The sequence below is a fragment of the Anolis carolinensis genome, chromosome 1 (assembly GCF_035594765.1).
Source record: "Anolis carolinensis isolate JA03-04 chromosome 1, rAnoCar3.1.pri, whole genome shotgun sequence".
NCBI lineage: Eukaryota > Metazoa > Chordata > Lepidosauria > Squamata > Dactyloidae > Anolis > Anolis carolinensis.
In genome coordinates this window covers 251,745,859-251,759,334 of record NC_085841.1, presented here as the reverse complement: position 1 = coordinate 251,759,334, position 13,476 = coordinate 251,745,859, and the positions used below count along the sequence as shown (strand labels likewise).

At 40.2% G+C, this 13,476-nt stretch overlaps 1 protein-coding gene across 10 annotated transcripts in view; it reads right to left on the bottom strand.

Moving 5' to 3' along the window:
• Nucleotides 1–13,476, bottom strand: part of kalrn (kalirin RhoGEF kinase) — a 627,264-nt gene that overhangs the window by 7,837 nt on the left and 605,951 nt on the right. For all 10 annotated transcript variants that reach the window (XM_008109458.3, XM_062971761.1, XM_062971850.1 and 7 more), the window contains 3 exons: nucleotides 6,538–6,565; nucleotides 4,617–4,788; nucleotides 3,817–3,938 (listed from right to left, as the gene is read on the bottom strand). In XM_008109458.3, the coding sequence (XP_008107665.1) occupies nucleotides 3,817–3,938; nucleotides 4,617–4,788; nucleotides 6,538–6,565 (322 nt within the window). The remainder of the gene's footprint in view (nucleotides 1–3,816; nucleotides 3,939–4,616; nucleotides 4,789–6,537; nucleotides 6,566–13,476) is intronic.

Sequence of the window (13,476 nt, the reverse complement as noted above, 5' to 3'; positions counted from 1 at the left end):
CTGTGGGATGGAAATGGTGGGGAAAAGAGAAACCACGAGTGTGAAGAGAACAGTGCTACTGCTGTTTCAACACCAAGCATAGGAAATAGAGCAGGGGTCCCCAAACTAAGGCCCGGGGGCCGGATGCGGCCCTCCAAGCTCATTTACCTGGCCCCCGCCCTCCGTTTTATAATATAATATTTTTATATCAGTTTTAATAATATATTATATATACATATAATATTGATAAAATATTATAATGTTATACAATAAAATACTAATAATAATACCATATAATAATATTAAATTATATGTTATATACTACATATAATATTACAGTACAGTAGTATAGTTCAATATATAGTAATATATAATGCTAATATTGTGCTATGCTAATAATATAATATATTGTATGTACATACAGCTGCTCTGAGTCCCCTTTGGGGTGAGAAGGGTGGGATATAAATGTAGTAAATAAATGTAGTAAATAAATAAATGAATAATTTTAGACTCAGGCTGGCCCAAAGTCTGACATGACTTGAAGGCACACAACAACAACAACAACCCTAATTGACTTGACTATCTCAATGGCCAGAAGCAGGTCCACACTTTCCATTGAAATCCTGATAGATTTATGTTGGTTAAAATTGTTCTTATATTCAAATATTGTATTGTTCTTTCATTGTTGTTGTTTTTTGCACTACAAATAAGGCACGTGCAGTGTGCATAGAAATTTGTTCATATTTTTTTTTCAAATGATAATTCGGCCCCTCAACAGTCTGAAGGATTGTGGACTGGCCCGCTTCTTTAAAAGTTTGAAGACCCCTGAAATAGAGGTTGTGTATACACTAGGTGTTCTAGAAAAATAAAAAACCTAGGAGAAGCAACTGTATATTAGGATGTTATGAGCAGAGGCAGGAGGAGGCCCTGATCAGGTCCTATATCTGTGTGTTTTCCCCTGCAGGTTGATCAACAGATGGGAGTCTGGGCAGTTTCAGTAGGGGAACTGAGACACAGAGGAAAGGCTGATTGCCTGTTCCCTGGGACTACAGTCCTAATCCAATATATTTTTAGTTTCAGGAAACTCATTTTTGGACTCCTCATTTAACTTAGGAGCTAGAACATGAACATGAAACAGTAATGTTTCCTTGCCTCCTTGCTTCTGACTGCAAGGGAAATGAGTAAAGGTAAGGTAAAGGTTTTCCCCTGACTTTAAGAGTCTAGTTGTGTCCAACTCTGGGGGTTGGTGCTCACCTCCATTTCTAAGCCAAAGAGCCAGTGTTGTCTGTAGACACTTCCAAGGTCATGTGGCTGGCATGACTGCATAGAGCACTGTTACCTTCCGGCCAGAGCAGTATCTATTAATCTACTCACATTTGCATGTTTTCAAATTGCTAGGTTGGCAAAAGCCGGGGCTAATAGTGGGAGCTCACCCCACTCCTCGGATTCGAACCACTGACGTTCCAATCAGCAAATTCAGCAGCTTAGTGGTTTAACTTGCTGCACCACCGGAGGCTCCTTAGGGCAATGGGTAGCCTGACAATTCTTCCAGATGTCTGCCAAGACAAGTTACTGTGGAAGGCAGGCTATCAGCTCCTTGTCTTTCTTCTATGACAGTGATGCTGGAGCAAGGTGAGGAATGGGGCAGCACCTATGGGTTTTGCCTTCACCAGACTGCCTTGGGATTCAGAATGCAACATGTGAGAGCTCATCTACAGTGTTTGGGGTGGTGATGTGTGTGTGATCAAGCATCATCTTAAGATTGTATACATTTAAAAGATGTGTGTTTCTGGAATGTATTCTTGCTATCCCATGTATTTTTGCCTTAAGGCTACCTGACAATATATAGCAACCCCATAAATTTTGTAGAGTTCACTTAGGCAAGGAATATTCAAAGACAGTTTTGCCAGTTCCTCCTCTGAAATATCATGCACAACAGAACCCAGTATTCCTTGGTGGTCCCCCATCCAAATACTACCCAGGGCTGACCCTACTTAGCTTCCAAGATCAGTCAGGACCTGATGCTTTTTTGGGTGTATTTTGATGTTATAAGCCTTTCCTAATTGGGAAAAGTGGAATCTTAGGAAGTATAGATAGGTGGCAGTATTCATCCTCTCTTCATTCTCCCATCCCCTTAAAAATAACTGTTTGTCAAAAGGAAACAGATCACATGACCCTCAGGGAAAGCAATCTGCTATCCTGAAACAACTTATCTTGGCGATGGAAAGGGAGAAACAACAGGTTCATGACTGTGAAAAGTTATTTTTGACTGAAAAAGTATGATAAATCATTTTCCTGTTCTACAAAGAGAATTTGAAAACTGATTCATTCTGTCAGAATGTCACAAAAGAGCTAGAAAAACAACAACAACAACCCTGACATGGCAAATAATTAATTTTTTGCCATTTGAAATGGCTTTTTTGCTCCCTATTGCAGAGGAAGGAACCAGCCAGGGTATTCCCTTCTTAGAAAATCCTATGAAATTCATGGGATCACCATAAATTGACAGGCCACTTGAAGGCACACACACACACACACACACACACACACACACACACACACACACAGTGAGAGAATTTACTTAAGATATAACAGTACTACAGTAGTAAAAGAGGCATTAGTAACCTCATTGTGTTCAGAACTAACAGACACTGTTCTTTGCCTTCAAGCCATTTCTGATTTATAGCAATCCCATCACAGAGCTTTCCTGGCAACATTTGTTTGGGGGAAAGGTTGCCTTTACAACTCTTTGAGGCTAATAGACTTGTGCAAGATCCCTCCGTGGATTTCGGCTGAGTGCAGGTTCACATTTCTGTCTCCAGACTCCTAGTCCTAGTCCAATACTACACCACACTGGCTCCCATGACTAGCAGATTTCATCCTGAATGCATGCTGAAACTGCACTAGGCAAATTATCAAGATAACTGGTTGGTCCCTTACAAGGCAAAAAAGGCACAAACGTATTTTGCTAACTTTCAAAACTTACAGTGTGATTACTCCCCTGCCTTTTTAGTGGCCTAGTAAATAAATGATGTATTTTATTATTGACAGTGAATGTTTGCCGTATATGTGTACTCTGATCCGCCCTGAGTCCCCTTGGGGCGGAAGATAAATAAATAATAATTATTATTATTTTATTATGACACAGCAAACAAGATAGATATGCTGGATTTCATATCACAAAATCACAAGTCGAACACTTCCCAAGTGTTTAGGACTGTGTGATGTGTTTTCGGATGATGCGCGCAGATCCCAGCAGGGTGGCCTTTTGCAGCTGGCAGATCATAATTTTGTCAATGTCTATTGTTTCCAAATGCTGGCTGAGATCTTTTGGCATGTCACCCAGTGTGCCGATCACCACCGGGACCACCTGCACTGGTTTCTGCCAGAGTCTCTGAAGTTCAATCTTGAGGTCCTGATAGCGGCTGAGTTTTTCCTGTTGTTTTTCGTCAATGCATTATTATTATTATTATTATTATTATTATTATTATTATTATTACAATTATTGAGGTATTTGCAAGTCCCTTAAGATGGGGAAAATATGGTGTCTACACCGCCATATAAAATCCAGATTAATTGCTTTCTAGTGGATTATATGGCAGTGTAGAGTCATATAATCCAGTTCAAAGAAGTTAATGTGGATTACCTGCTTTGATAATCTGGATTACATGGTAGTGTAGAAGGGGCCAAACGGCATTAATTCTGCAGTGTAGATGCACCCTAAGTCATCATGATTGTAATTAGTGAAAGTTTGTACTCTAATGAAACAAACATTCCAACATCTTTATGACATATATAAAACGACACATAAACTAGAACGATGGTAGAATCCATTACCTTGCACTTTGATTGTAGCTGAGGTGGATGCTGATCCCAGCTCATTTGTCGCCACACAGGTGTAAATACCACTGTCTTGAGGCATCAGGTTACAGATCTTCAGAGTTATTTCACCTGAATCACTTGAGAGGGAAAATGTAATTATTTTAATCTGTAATTCTGCTAAATATTTATACTGAACTCTCTCACATTACATAACAGAGTGATTACAATAAGAAAAAAATTGCTGGAAAAGCAGAAACACTGCCGTTTTAATCATTTAAGGAGCCCCTGGTGGTACAGCAAGTTGAGCTACTGAACTTGCTGATTGAAAGGTTGGCGGTTTGAATTCAGGAAGCGGGGTGAGTGCCCGCTGTTAGCCCCAGCTCCTGCCAACCTAGCAGTTTGAAAACATGCAATGTGAGTAGATCAATAGGTACCGCTCCAGCGGGAAGGTAATGGTGCTCCATGCAGTCATGCCGGCCACATGACCTAGGAGGCGTCTATGGACAACGCCGGCTCTTCGGCCTACAAATGGAGATGAGCACCAACCCCCAGTCGGACACAACTGGACTTAATGTCAGGAGAAAACCTTTACCTACTAGAGGTGCCAGACCTCCACAAAATTGGAAATCTGCCAATAGAAAGCCTGAATTTCATTGTTTCAAACCTGAGAGAGCACTCTAAGAATCTCTATCTTCCAGTGTGACCCTGTGGTCAACTTCTGCCAGACAAGAGACGTATTACACTCAGTAACTCAACTTAGTAACTTCTTCTGCTCTGGTACCATCAGAATTGCTGGATGTAGAATGGAAACATACCACGAAGTAACTGTATAGGCAGCTGTACTGTTGTCGTTGTCCAGAAGGTTTTGATCAGGTCCTTTCCAGGTTATGGTTGGTTTTGGTCTTCCACAGACTTTGCACTGAAGCATGACTGTGTCTCCAAGCAAGCAAGCGATATCCACTAAGGGCATGAGAAACTCTGGAGCAACTGGAGCAAAAGCCACACAGATATGACATTCTCCAAAGAAGCAGCGTTTTACGTTAATGACAAAACGTTCCTCATAAATGTCTGTTGAATCAAATTTTATTTGAATGGGGAAACATGCAGATTACACTGAATTGTGAAGGTAGAATTAAAGTGAAGCATATAGGAACAAATATTTCATTTGAATTATTCAATCTGATGCAAAGTTCATCCTTGTAGAATTTGGATTTTTGTCCCTTCATTTGGCCAACTATACTGAGTAAATTTTAACAGTTTTATTTTGTATGTTTACTAGCTTTGCCCGGCCATGCGTTGCTGTGGCTTATGGAAATCATTTGTTGGCCAGGTGGAATAGCAGTGAAAAGCCTTGCAGCCTCAAAGCCTGGCCTGTTCATTGGGAGCGGTTGACAGAGCAATGGCTTTCATTCTTTGGTACTTCAGTTAATTTGGATTTCCCCAAATTTTTGATCATTGGCCATACTGAGGTTTCTGGCAGTGGAAGAGAGCCAAAGGTGGACAGCCACTGCAAGAGTGGTAGTTGTTATTATTGACTTTTTGTAAGTAGTTAGTATGAGAATATACTCAACTGGAGCCTATTCTTCAGAAATTGTGTACCATTTTCATTGTGGACCTGAATGATCATTATGTCAGTGTGATCACAGGAAAATCACAATACATTTTCTGGACTTACTAGATTTGAAATTTAGAAGGATTTTATATATAAACTCAGTTGTTGAGGTATACAAATTCATTAATTAGAAATAAATAATTGAATAAATAGGTGCATAACATTTCAAGACCAAGTCATTCAAAACCTCCTGTAAAAAACCATGTCAACTTGTTTCTTGTAGAACATTTATTTATATCTTCCATTGGCCTCTTCTGCACTGCTGGGATTCATGGGACATATTCAAAAGGAGGTTGTGGGAACTTGCGGCCCTTAAGATGTTATTTAACCACAGATGCCATAATTACCATGGTGTCTGGAGCTAAAGAAAGGTTAGACTTCACCCTGAGATAAGGGTTTCCTTTAAAACCTAAGCTAGCATCCTCTACGCTTGTTGCCTTAAAAGTAAGAACGACAAGGCATAAACTGTGTTCCAGAGCAGCTGATCTGCAAATTTTAATCTCTGAATGGGGAGGGAGACACAGCTGCGTAAATAATAAGGCAGGTACAGGGAGAAAAATGAACAATATTGAGTCCCTGTAACACCAGTATCTAAACCACTGGTTCTCAACCTGAGGTCCCCAGATGTTTTTGACCTACAACTCCCAGAAATCCAAGCCAGTTTACCAACTGTTAGGATTTCTGGGAGTTGAAGGCAAAACATCTGGGGACCCACAAGTTGAAAGCCACTGGTGTAAATGATGCAATTTGAAAAACTGACATTAAATAAATTGTATAAAAAGGGAATGATCTAAATTCAATTAAAATTTAATGAACTGCTTCAAACCGTAAGGAGGGGTGGGTACTAAATTTAAAAAAAGATTACTTGTTATTATTATTTTTAAAAGAAAGCAAATAATCCCAAATTGGAATAAATTCTTACGCAGTTTTCCATCCTTTCTGATTTCCAACCATTGCAAACACAAATTTTAATAATGGTAACATATTTAACTTTGGTGAGTACAGTCACATCTCTTGTTATTGAATCACGCTTGAATATGAGTCCATTGTGATCAGGTTACCATACAATAAATTCCTTCCTAACTCAGAGGGAAAAAAATGGCATATTTCTGTCTTTAACTCACCTTCCTGGATGAAGTTTGGGTTGATGATCTGAAAAAAAATTATATACACACAAAAGAAATAGAAAAGTCTTTTTAACTGGACAATTAAAAGTGGATTAAGTTCAATAAGGTATACGGGATTAAATGTTACTTGAAAAGATTCAAATACAGGACAGAAGATATACCAATATTTGTGTCTGCCTTAGTTTGCATTTGCAGAATACATCACCCCATGCTGGCAAGATCATGGAAAGGGCCTATGGCTGAAAATGCAAGTCACTCTTTCACTATCTCATGGGTGTGTGTATATGTATGTGTATATATGTAGGTGAGTACTTGAGTTCCAGCCTCACTCCCACGTCTTCTATTCTTGTCGCAATGTTCTCTTTCTACAGCTTGCAAAGACCAGAAGGTTGTTCCTTCAGCAATCAATATGAAAGGCAGGAAACAGTATAGTTTATGTAGTTTTCTTGTTATATATAGCATTGGGCATCTGAGATACATAAAAGTTGCCAAGTAGTTCAGTGCTTTGTCTGCAGCAGCAGCCACACAAATGTTTCAGAGGCAAAGCTTTCCAAAATGTGTGTTGTAACGCTGTAGTGAGTAGGTGTGTCACACAAAAGTAATGAAAAACCTCTGAGTCTATATGAAATAAGCAATAACTCATACATACATACATACATACATACACACACACACACACACACACACACACACACACACAAAAGGTTTTCATGAGTTATGTTTTGTCCCCACATTACAATTTATGTCTGTGTCCGTATGTTGCTTCAACCTCTGGTTTATTAGTGAACCTGAACTACTGTGTTGCGAAACGATGGATGTCTAAAAGGTTTGTCACCAACATGAGGTGTCTGGAAAGCTTTGCTCTGAGGAGAGCAAAGCAATGGAGTTAAAAAGTCAATCCCCTTCTTCTGGCCTCAGCAAGTAGAAATCTGAAACACATTGTTTCTCATCATAGGAAAGAAAGTTCTGCTGTGAATATGAACCTTTCCAAAGTTCTACAGGCTGATGACAATCTTACAACATTCTATTCTTTCACTATTATTTGAAGCAGTTCGAGTGAGCCTGTATTACAAGGTAATCCCATGATTTACCAGAATCAGGCGCTAGCTAAAACTGAAATTTTATCTCGAGTAATTGATCTCTAATGGTTGATTGCAATTTCTTGTCCTTCTAGTTACACATCCTTCTTCATTCATCTGCTCACATCCCGAATCTGAGATTGGAATTCACATATAAGATGCTATTTAACACTTAGAAAGGTTTGGCTGTGAAAATGAGCCCTGATTTACAGCTCAGGTATATTGATTGGCAACTTTTCAGATGTGGCAGACTTTCCAGGTCTGAATCCTTTGCTGCTGATAGCACTGCAGCCCCAGTACTAGGAAGCGCCCTTCCCTTTTTCTGCAGCCCTTCAAACCATCTGAAAGGTAGCTCCAGAGGATTTATTTGCTTCTTGTCAGGGATAGGATCTTTGTATGGAATAGGTAGATTGCATAGGTGATATTAAAGACGTAATGATTAAACTTGACAGTTAATGGAATGAAGAGCCGGTGTGGTAAAGTAGCTTGTGTTTGACTAGAAGAGTTTGAATCCCTGTTTGGCCATGGAAACTCACGGAGTGATCTTGGGCAAGTCCCACACTCAGTCTCAGAGCAAGACAAAAGCAAACTAGCCACCTCTGTACAAACTTTGCCCCAAACTCCTGTGATAAGATTCAGTTTATATGAAGGAACATAAAAAAAACAACGAACAACAATAATAAAATGAATGAATCCCATTAATCTCACCTGTAACAATAAAGAGCTAAGTTTTGGAGCCCAAAGGGACTTATTGAACTGTTGTTGTAGTTGTATGTGTCTCCAAGTGAACCCCCGACTTCTGGAGACCTTTCATATGGTTTTCTTGGCAAAAGCTGTTTAGGGAAGCTTTGCCATTATTTTCCTCTTTGGCTGAAAGTGTGTGACTTTCCAAAGGTCACCCGGTGGGTTTTCATGGCTAAGCAGGGATCCAAACCCTGGGCTCTCAGAGTCCTTAGTGCAATGTTCAAAACACTGCATCATGCTGACTCTATACAACTGCACATAGAATAGAACGGCTGTATGAGAATATCTTAGTTCACAATTCTGAAAAAGGGGCTCTAGAACAGTGGTTCGCAACCTGTGGGTCCTCAGGTGTTTTGGTCTACAACTCCCAGAAATCCCAGCCAGTTTACCAACTGTTAGGATTTCTGGGAGTTGAAGGCAAAACATCTGGGGACTCATAGGTTGAGAAACACTGGTCTCGAAAGCCTTGTTATAGCCACACAGCCTCGCCTTTTTCTTGTGTCCTCTGGCTTTCTGGATGCTTTTAGCAGCATTAGTTTGGGAGGGGGGGATAATGATGGGGGGGCTAGAAAAATTTTCAGTGCCCGGCTGCAACAGCGTTTCTAAGGTTTGCAATGCAATAAAGCTTCAATTAGGAAAGGCTGGGATTCTACTCGCTTATAGCAATTAAAGCAAACAGCAACTGCTTCCAGAATTTCTCACTGAGTGTGCATGAGTAGCAAAAAAAGAAGCAAACAAGACTCAGTGGATTAAAAAAAGCATATGTCTGGTTGATAAAATGAATATAATAAGAAAAAATGGAGGCTAGTAAAAGAAAACAAATCTTTTTGGAAAAAGCTTTTAAGTGGTTTCTAGAAGGTTTAGTTTTTTTAACTTATAGATATCTTACCTGACCTGAATGTTTCATTTCAAATGTGCATGATACTAATTCTGACTAGAAACTTTGTTAAAATATCTACTTATTTGATGTAGGAACCCATCTCTATTACTTGCATCTTTTTCTGCATCTAGTACTAATTTTTCAGTTAAGTAATACTCAGGATCATATCTACTTTAGTAACTGAGGTAAATATATTTCTAGCAGGTTTAGAATAAAAATGAATGGCCAGTCTCTGAAAATAGGATGCAATACTTCTCTTCAGTAATAGAGGGCAGCTTTGTACCATTATCTGTGATTTAACATTGGAATCATTAATGTGAAAGCAAAGTTTGGTCCCACTAGTGTTCACTCCTGGAATGTTTCTGCGGGGAGGGGGACTAGGTGTCCATCCTCAATGCGATACATCTTCCCTCCTGACAGTATCTTTCTAAGCAGACAAGTAAACAATCTAAACTACTGGCAACCTTTGGCTTTTAAGCAGAGGCTGGATGACCATCTGTCGGGGGTGTTTTGAATGTGATTTTACTGCTTCTTGACAGGGGGTTGGACTGGATGGCCCACGAGGTCTCTTCCAACTCTAGGATTCTATTATTCTGTTTGCCATCAATTAAAAATAAATGACTATTGAAGACTGAAGGCACTTTCTAGTCAGAGCTCCCATCAGACTACATGTCATGGTTTTCCTCAACTCCATCACACACTGCATCTTGGGTTTTTTTTTTTTTTGCAAGGTAAAATTCAGTTTGGGAAATACCTATTCCATGCAAAGTGCTCATTCTTCTAAAACTATTTCAAGACTGTGATCTTGGTGGATGTTTTGATTTTTGATCATATACATTGATGAGGCTGAATCTCCTATAGCTATTTTTGATTTTTTTTTTTCTTGGAGAAAACACAACCCAAAGGGCATTTACATTTCAACTGTACGCGAATTCGGTGCACCTTTAATTATTTGTCTGGCATTGTGGTTTAGTGCAGGAATGGGCAAACTTTTCTGCTTTGAGGCTGCATTGCGGGGCTGGCTGAGGGCCCGAGATAAACACCCAGGGGGCCGCATCTGGCCCCCAGGCCTTAGTTTGCCTGTGCCTGGTTTCATGGCAGAAATTTATTTTGTGGTTTTGTCAAGATATGCCAGATATGATAAGACAGATTTTATTGCTTACCATTAAAATTTTTAGAAAAAAATCTAAGGCCCTTCAGGCTTCAAAGACATGTGTTAACATAAATAAGGCTTGTATGCAAAGCAATAGCACTGCTGCAGCACCCATTAATTGTAAGCATTTAAATGCTTAGGAAGCCAACTTTGAAGAATCAGGGTACATTATGGATAAAATACAAAATCCATTGTGTGGTGATGCAATTATTAGGTCAAACAAAGATAGGGAATTTGTCATGCTAGCTTTCAAAACATCACAGGCTTCTTCATTAGGCAAAGATAGCAGAGAGATGGATTGCAAATCACTGCAACGTCACAGAAAACCACTGCATAACCCTGGACAAGTCAGTCTTTTGGCCAGTGGCAAACCTCCATTGAATAAATCTTGCCAATCAAACCATATGAATGAACTTGAAATCACATAATAACAAGAATACAAATGAAAAGCCCCCCTCTCTCTCTTTCACACACACACAACTGTAACCCAAGAGGAAACAAAGGTAATAGAAGAGAGACACCAAAGTTAGGATTCTTCTGAAGTTATAAGTCACCATCCTCTGAGAATTGCATTGTGCGTGTGTTAACATTTCCTATAACATCTCACATTCAAATATAGATGTTGTGAGTGTAACACTTGTCACTTTCTTTCCCTTCTACACTTTTTACCATCTTTGAGTACTTGAGAAGCCTGCAAAGCTTAGACAGGTAGCACAATCTATTTTTTCTTCTTTTGATTGGCCATGTAAAAGTATTACCACAGGATGGATTTTAGGTTTGGTGGGGGTTTGTTGTTGCTTTTCACTTTATTGTTGACACAGGTACCTCACAATGCTTTTTGATCTGTAAGTAATTTTTTCACCAGGAGTAAATGGCTCAAACCGAAGAAAGCATTTGGTCAGGAGGAAGAAAATCCTCCAAAAAATGGCACTCAGGGGCCACATATGGCCTAGAACAGGCATGGGCAAACTTTCTAATTTGGGGGCTACATGGCAGCTGGAGCAGGGTGGGGGGCCAGGAGGGAGGGGGCTCTCCCCAAGCCCCCTCCCTGCTCTTTTCCCCGCTTCCTATTTATTTATTATTCATTTATTTACAACATTTTTACCCTGCCTTTCTCACCCAAGGGGACTCAAGGTGGCTTACAACAATTGGCAATTCCTCTTCTCTTTCGGAAAGACCCTAAAAGGGTTAGCCTTCGTCAGGATGAGATGATGGACAGGAGAGAAAAAGTGTTTCCATGAAACCCTATATTGCCTACTCCTGATATAGAATCCTAGAGTTGGAAGAGACCCCCAAGGGCCATCCAGTCCAACCCCCTGCCACACAGGAAGGAACAATCAAAGCACTCCCAGTAGACATCTTCTGCGGAAAAGCCTCCCAAAAAGGAGACTCCACCACACTCTGGGGCAGCCTAGGCCACTTTCCAACAGCTCTTACAGTTCTTCCCAATCCTCTCAGTCAAATCTCTTTCTCTGCCATTTGAAACCATTGCTTCCTTGACCCCTGGTCTCTAAAGCAGCAGAAAGTCAGTTGTCCCCCTCCCTCCTCCTCCTCAATGGGACACCCTCTGAAATCTTGAAACGTGGTTCTCATGTTCCCTCTCTACCTTCTCTTCTCCCAGCTAAACATCTCCCAGGAGGAAAGGAAGAAGAAAAGAGAGAAGGAAGGAAGGAAGGAAGGAGAAAGAGGGAAAAGAAGGAAGGAAAGAGAGAAGGAAGGAAGGAAGGAAGGAGAGAGCGAGAGCGAGAGGAAGGCCTGAGAAAAGAGCCCAAAGGGTCACATCTGGTCCCCGGGACTGGGTTTGCCCATACCTGGCCTAGCGCAAAGCAGAACCATTGTAGAAGCTCTGCAAAGGAAAGAAGGGCCATTTTGTTCTGAGAAAGACAACAGTCATCAATGAAATATCCAACACACACCATGTTTCATCCATGTTTTATGAAGAAGCAGGGTGAGGGAGAACTTGCATTAATTCAAAGGACAACAAAACATTACAGGTGGAACTCAGGGGTTTCAAGGCAGCTGTTGAGAAGATGGCCACAAACCCCAATTCTAAGGCAGAGTTGCTGAAAGCAGCACAGATGTATTTGCACTTATAGGACAAAAAAAAGTGCTAAGCAAGAAGTAAGACTGTTGGAAAACAGCACAGAGGCATTTATGAGTCCGACAGACAAAGAAGATGGTAGAAGCACAAGATCACCAGAAGGACAAACATTCAGTCATAAGGATGTAGGAATGCATTCCTTTTCACGGAAGCAACATAATAAACATAGGGGATAGCACTTGAGGAAGTGATGAATATATCATAATAGCCTCAGTCTCTTAGTATTGGTTGTGCTAGTTGGTGCTGGTGGAAAATGTAGATGAAGGCCTCAGGGAAACCAAAGATTACCTACTTCTGACCTATGGTGAAAGTCTGAACAGTACCTACAGTTTCTAGAGTAGTGGTTCTCAACCTGTGTGTCCCCAGATGTTTTGGCCTTCAACTCCCAGAAATCCTAACAGCTGGTAAACTGGCTGGGATTTCTGGGAGATGTGGGCCAAAACACATGGGGACCCACAGGTTGAGAACCACTGTTTTAGAGCATTTGAATGTGGTACTTGTAGCCCTAGTCCCTGAGTGCTGACACATACATTGCTGCGCATCTCGTTTTTACCAAGGTTCCTTTATCCGGAGGTCAACAACTGTAACAATGGGTATTCTATTTAAAAGTAAACTGCACCGTGAGTATTATGGTATTACTATAACATTGTTGGTATTAGTTATTGACCGTAATAATAAATCTGTATGTATAACATTGTTTAGCCAAAAAAAAAACACACTGAGGAAGTAAAAAGGTAGGAATTTACTTCCTTGTGATGTCTCAGATTTGTGTTCACAATTGAAGTCTGCAAGAGTTATTTTCATGTAAGAAATTAATGTATTTATTATTAAACATGGCCCTGGTGTATGCACTAAATATAACTGAAAATAGTATTTATTTACTTTATTATTATTCTGCCTTTCTTTCCACAGGGACTCAGGGCAGTAAAGATCTAATTGGCAAATTCACTTACCACTGACTATGGCAAGTAGTTAATAT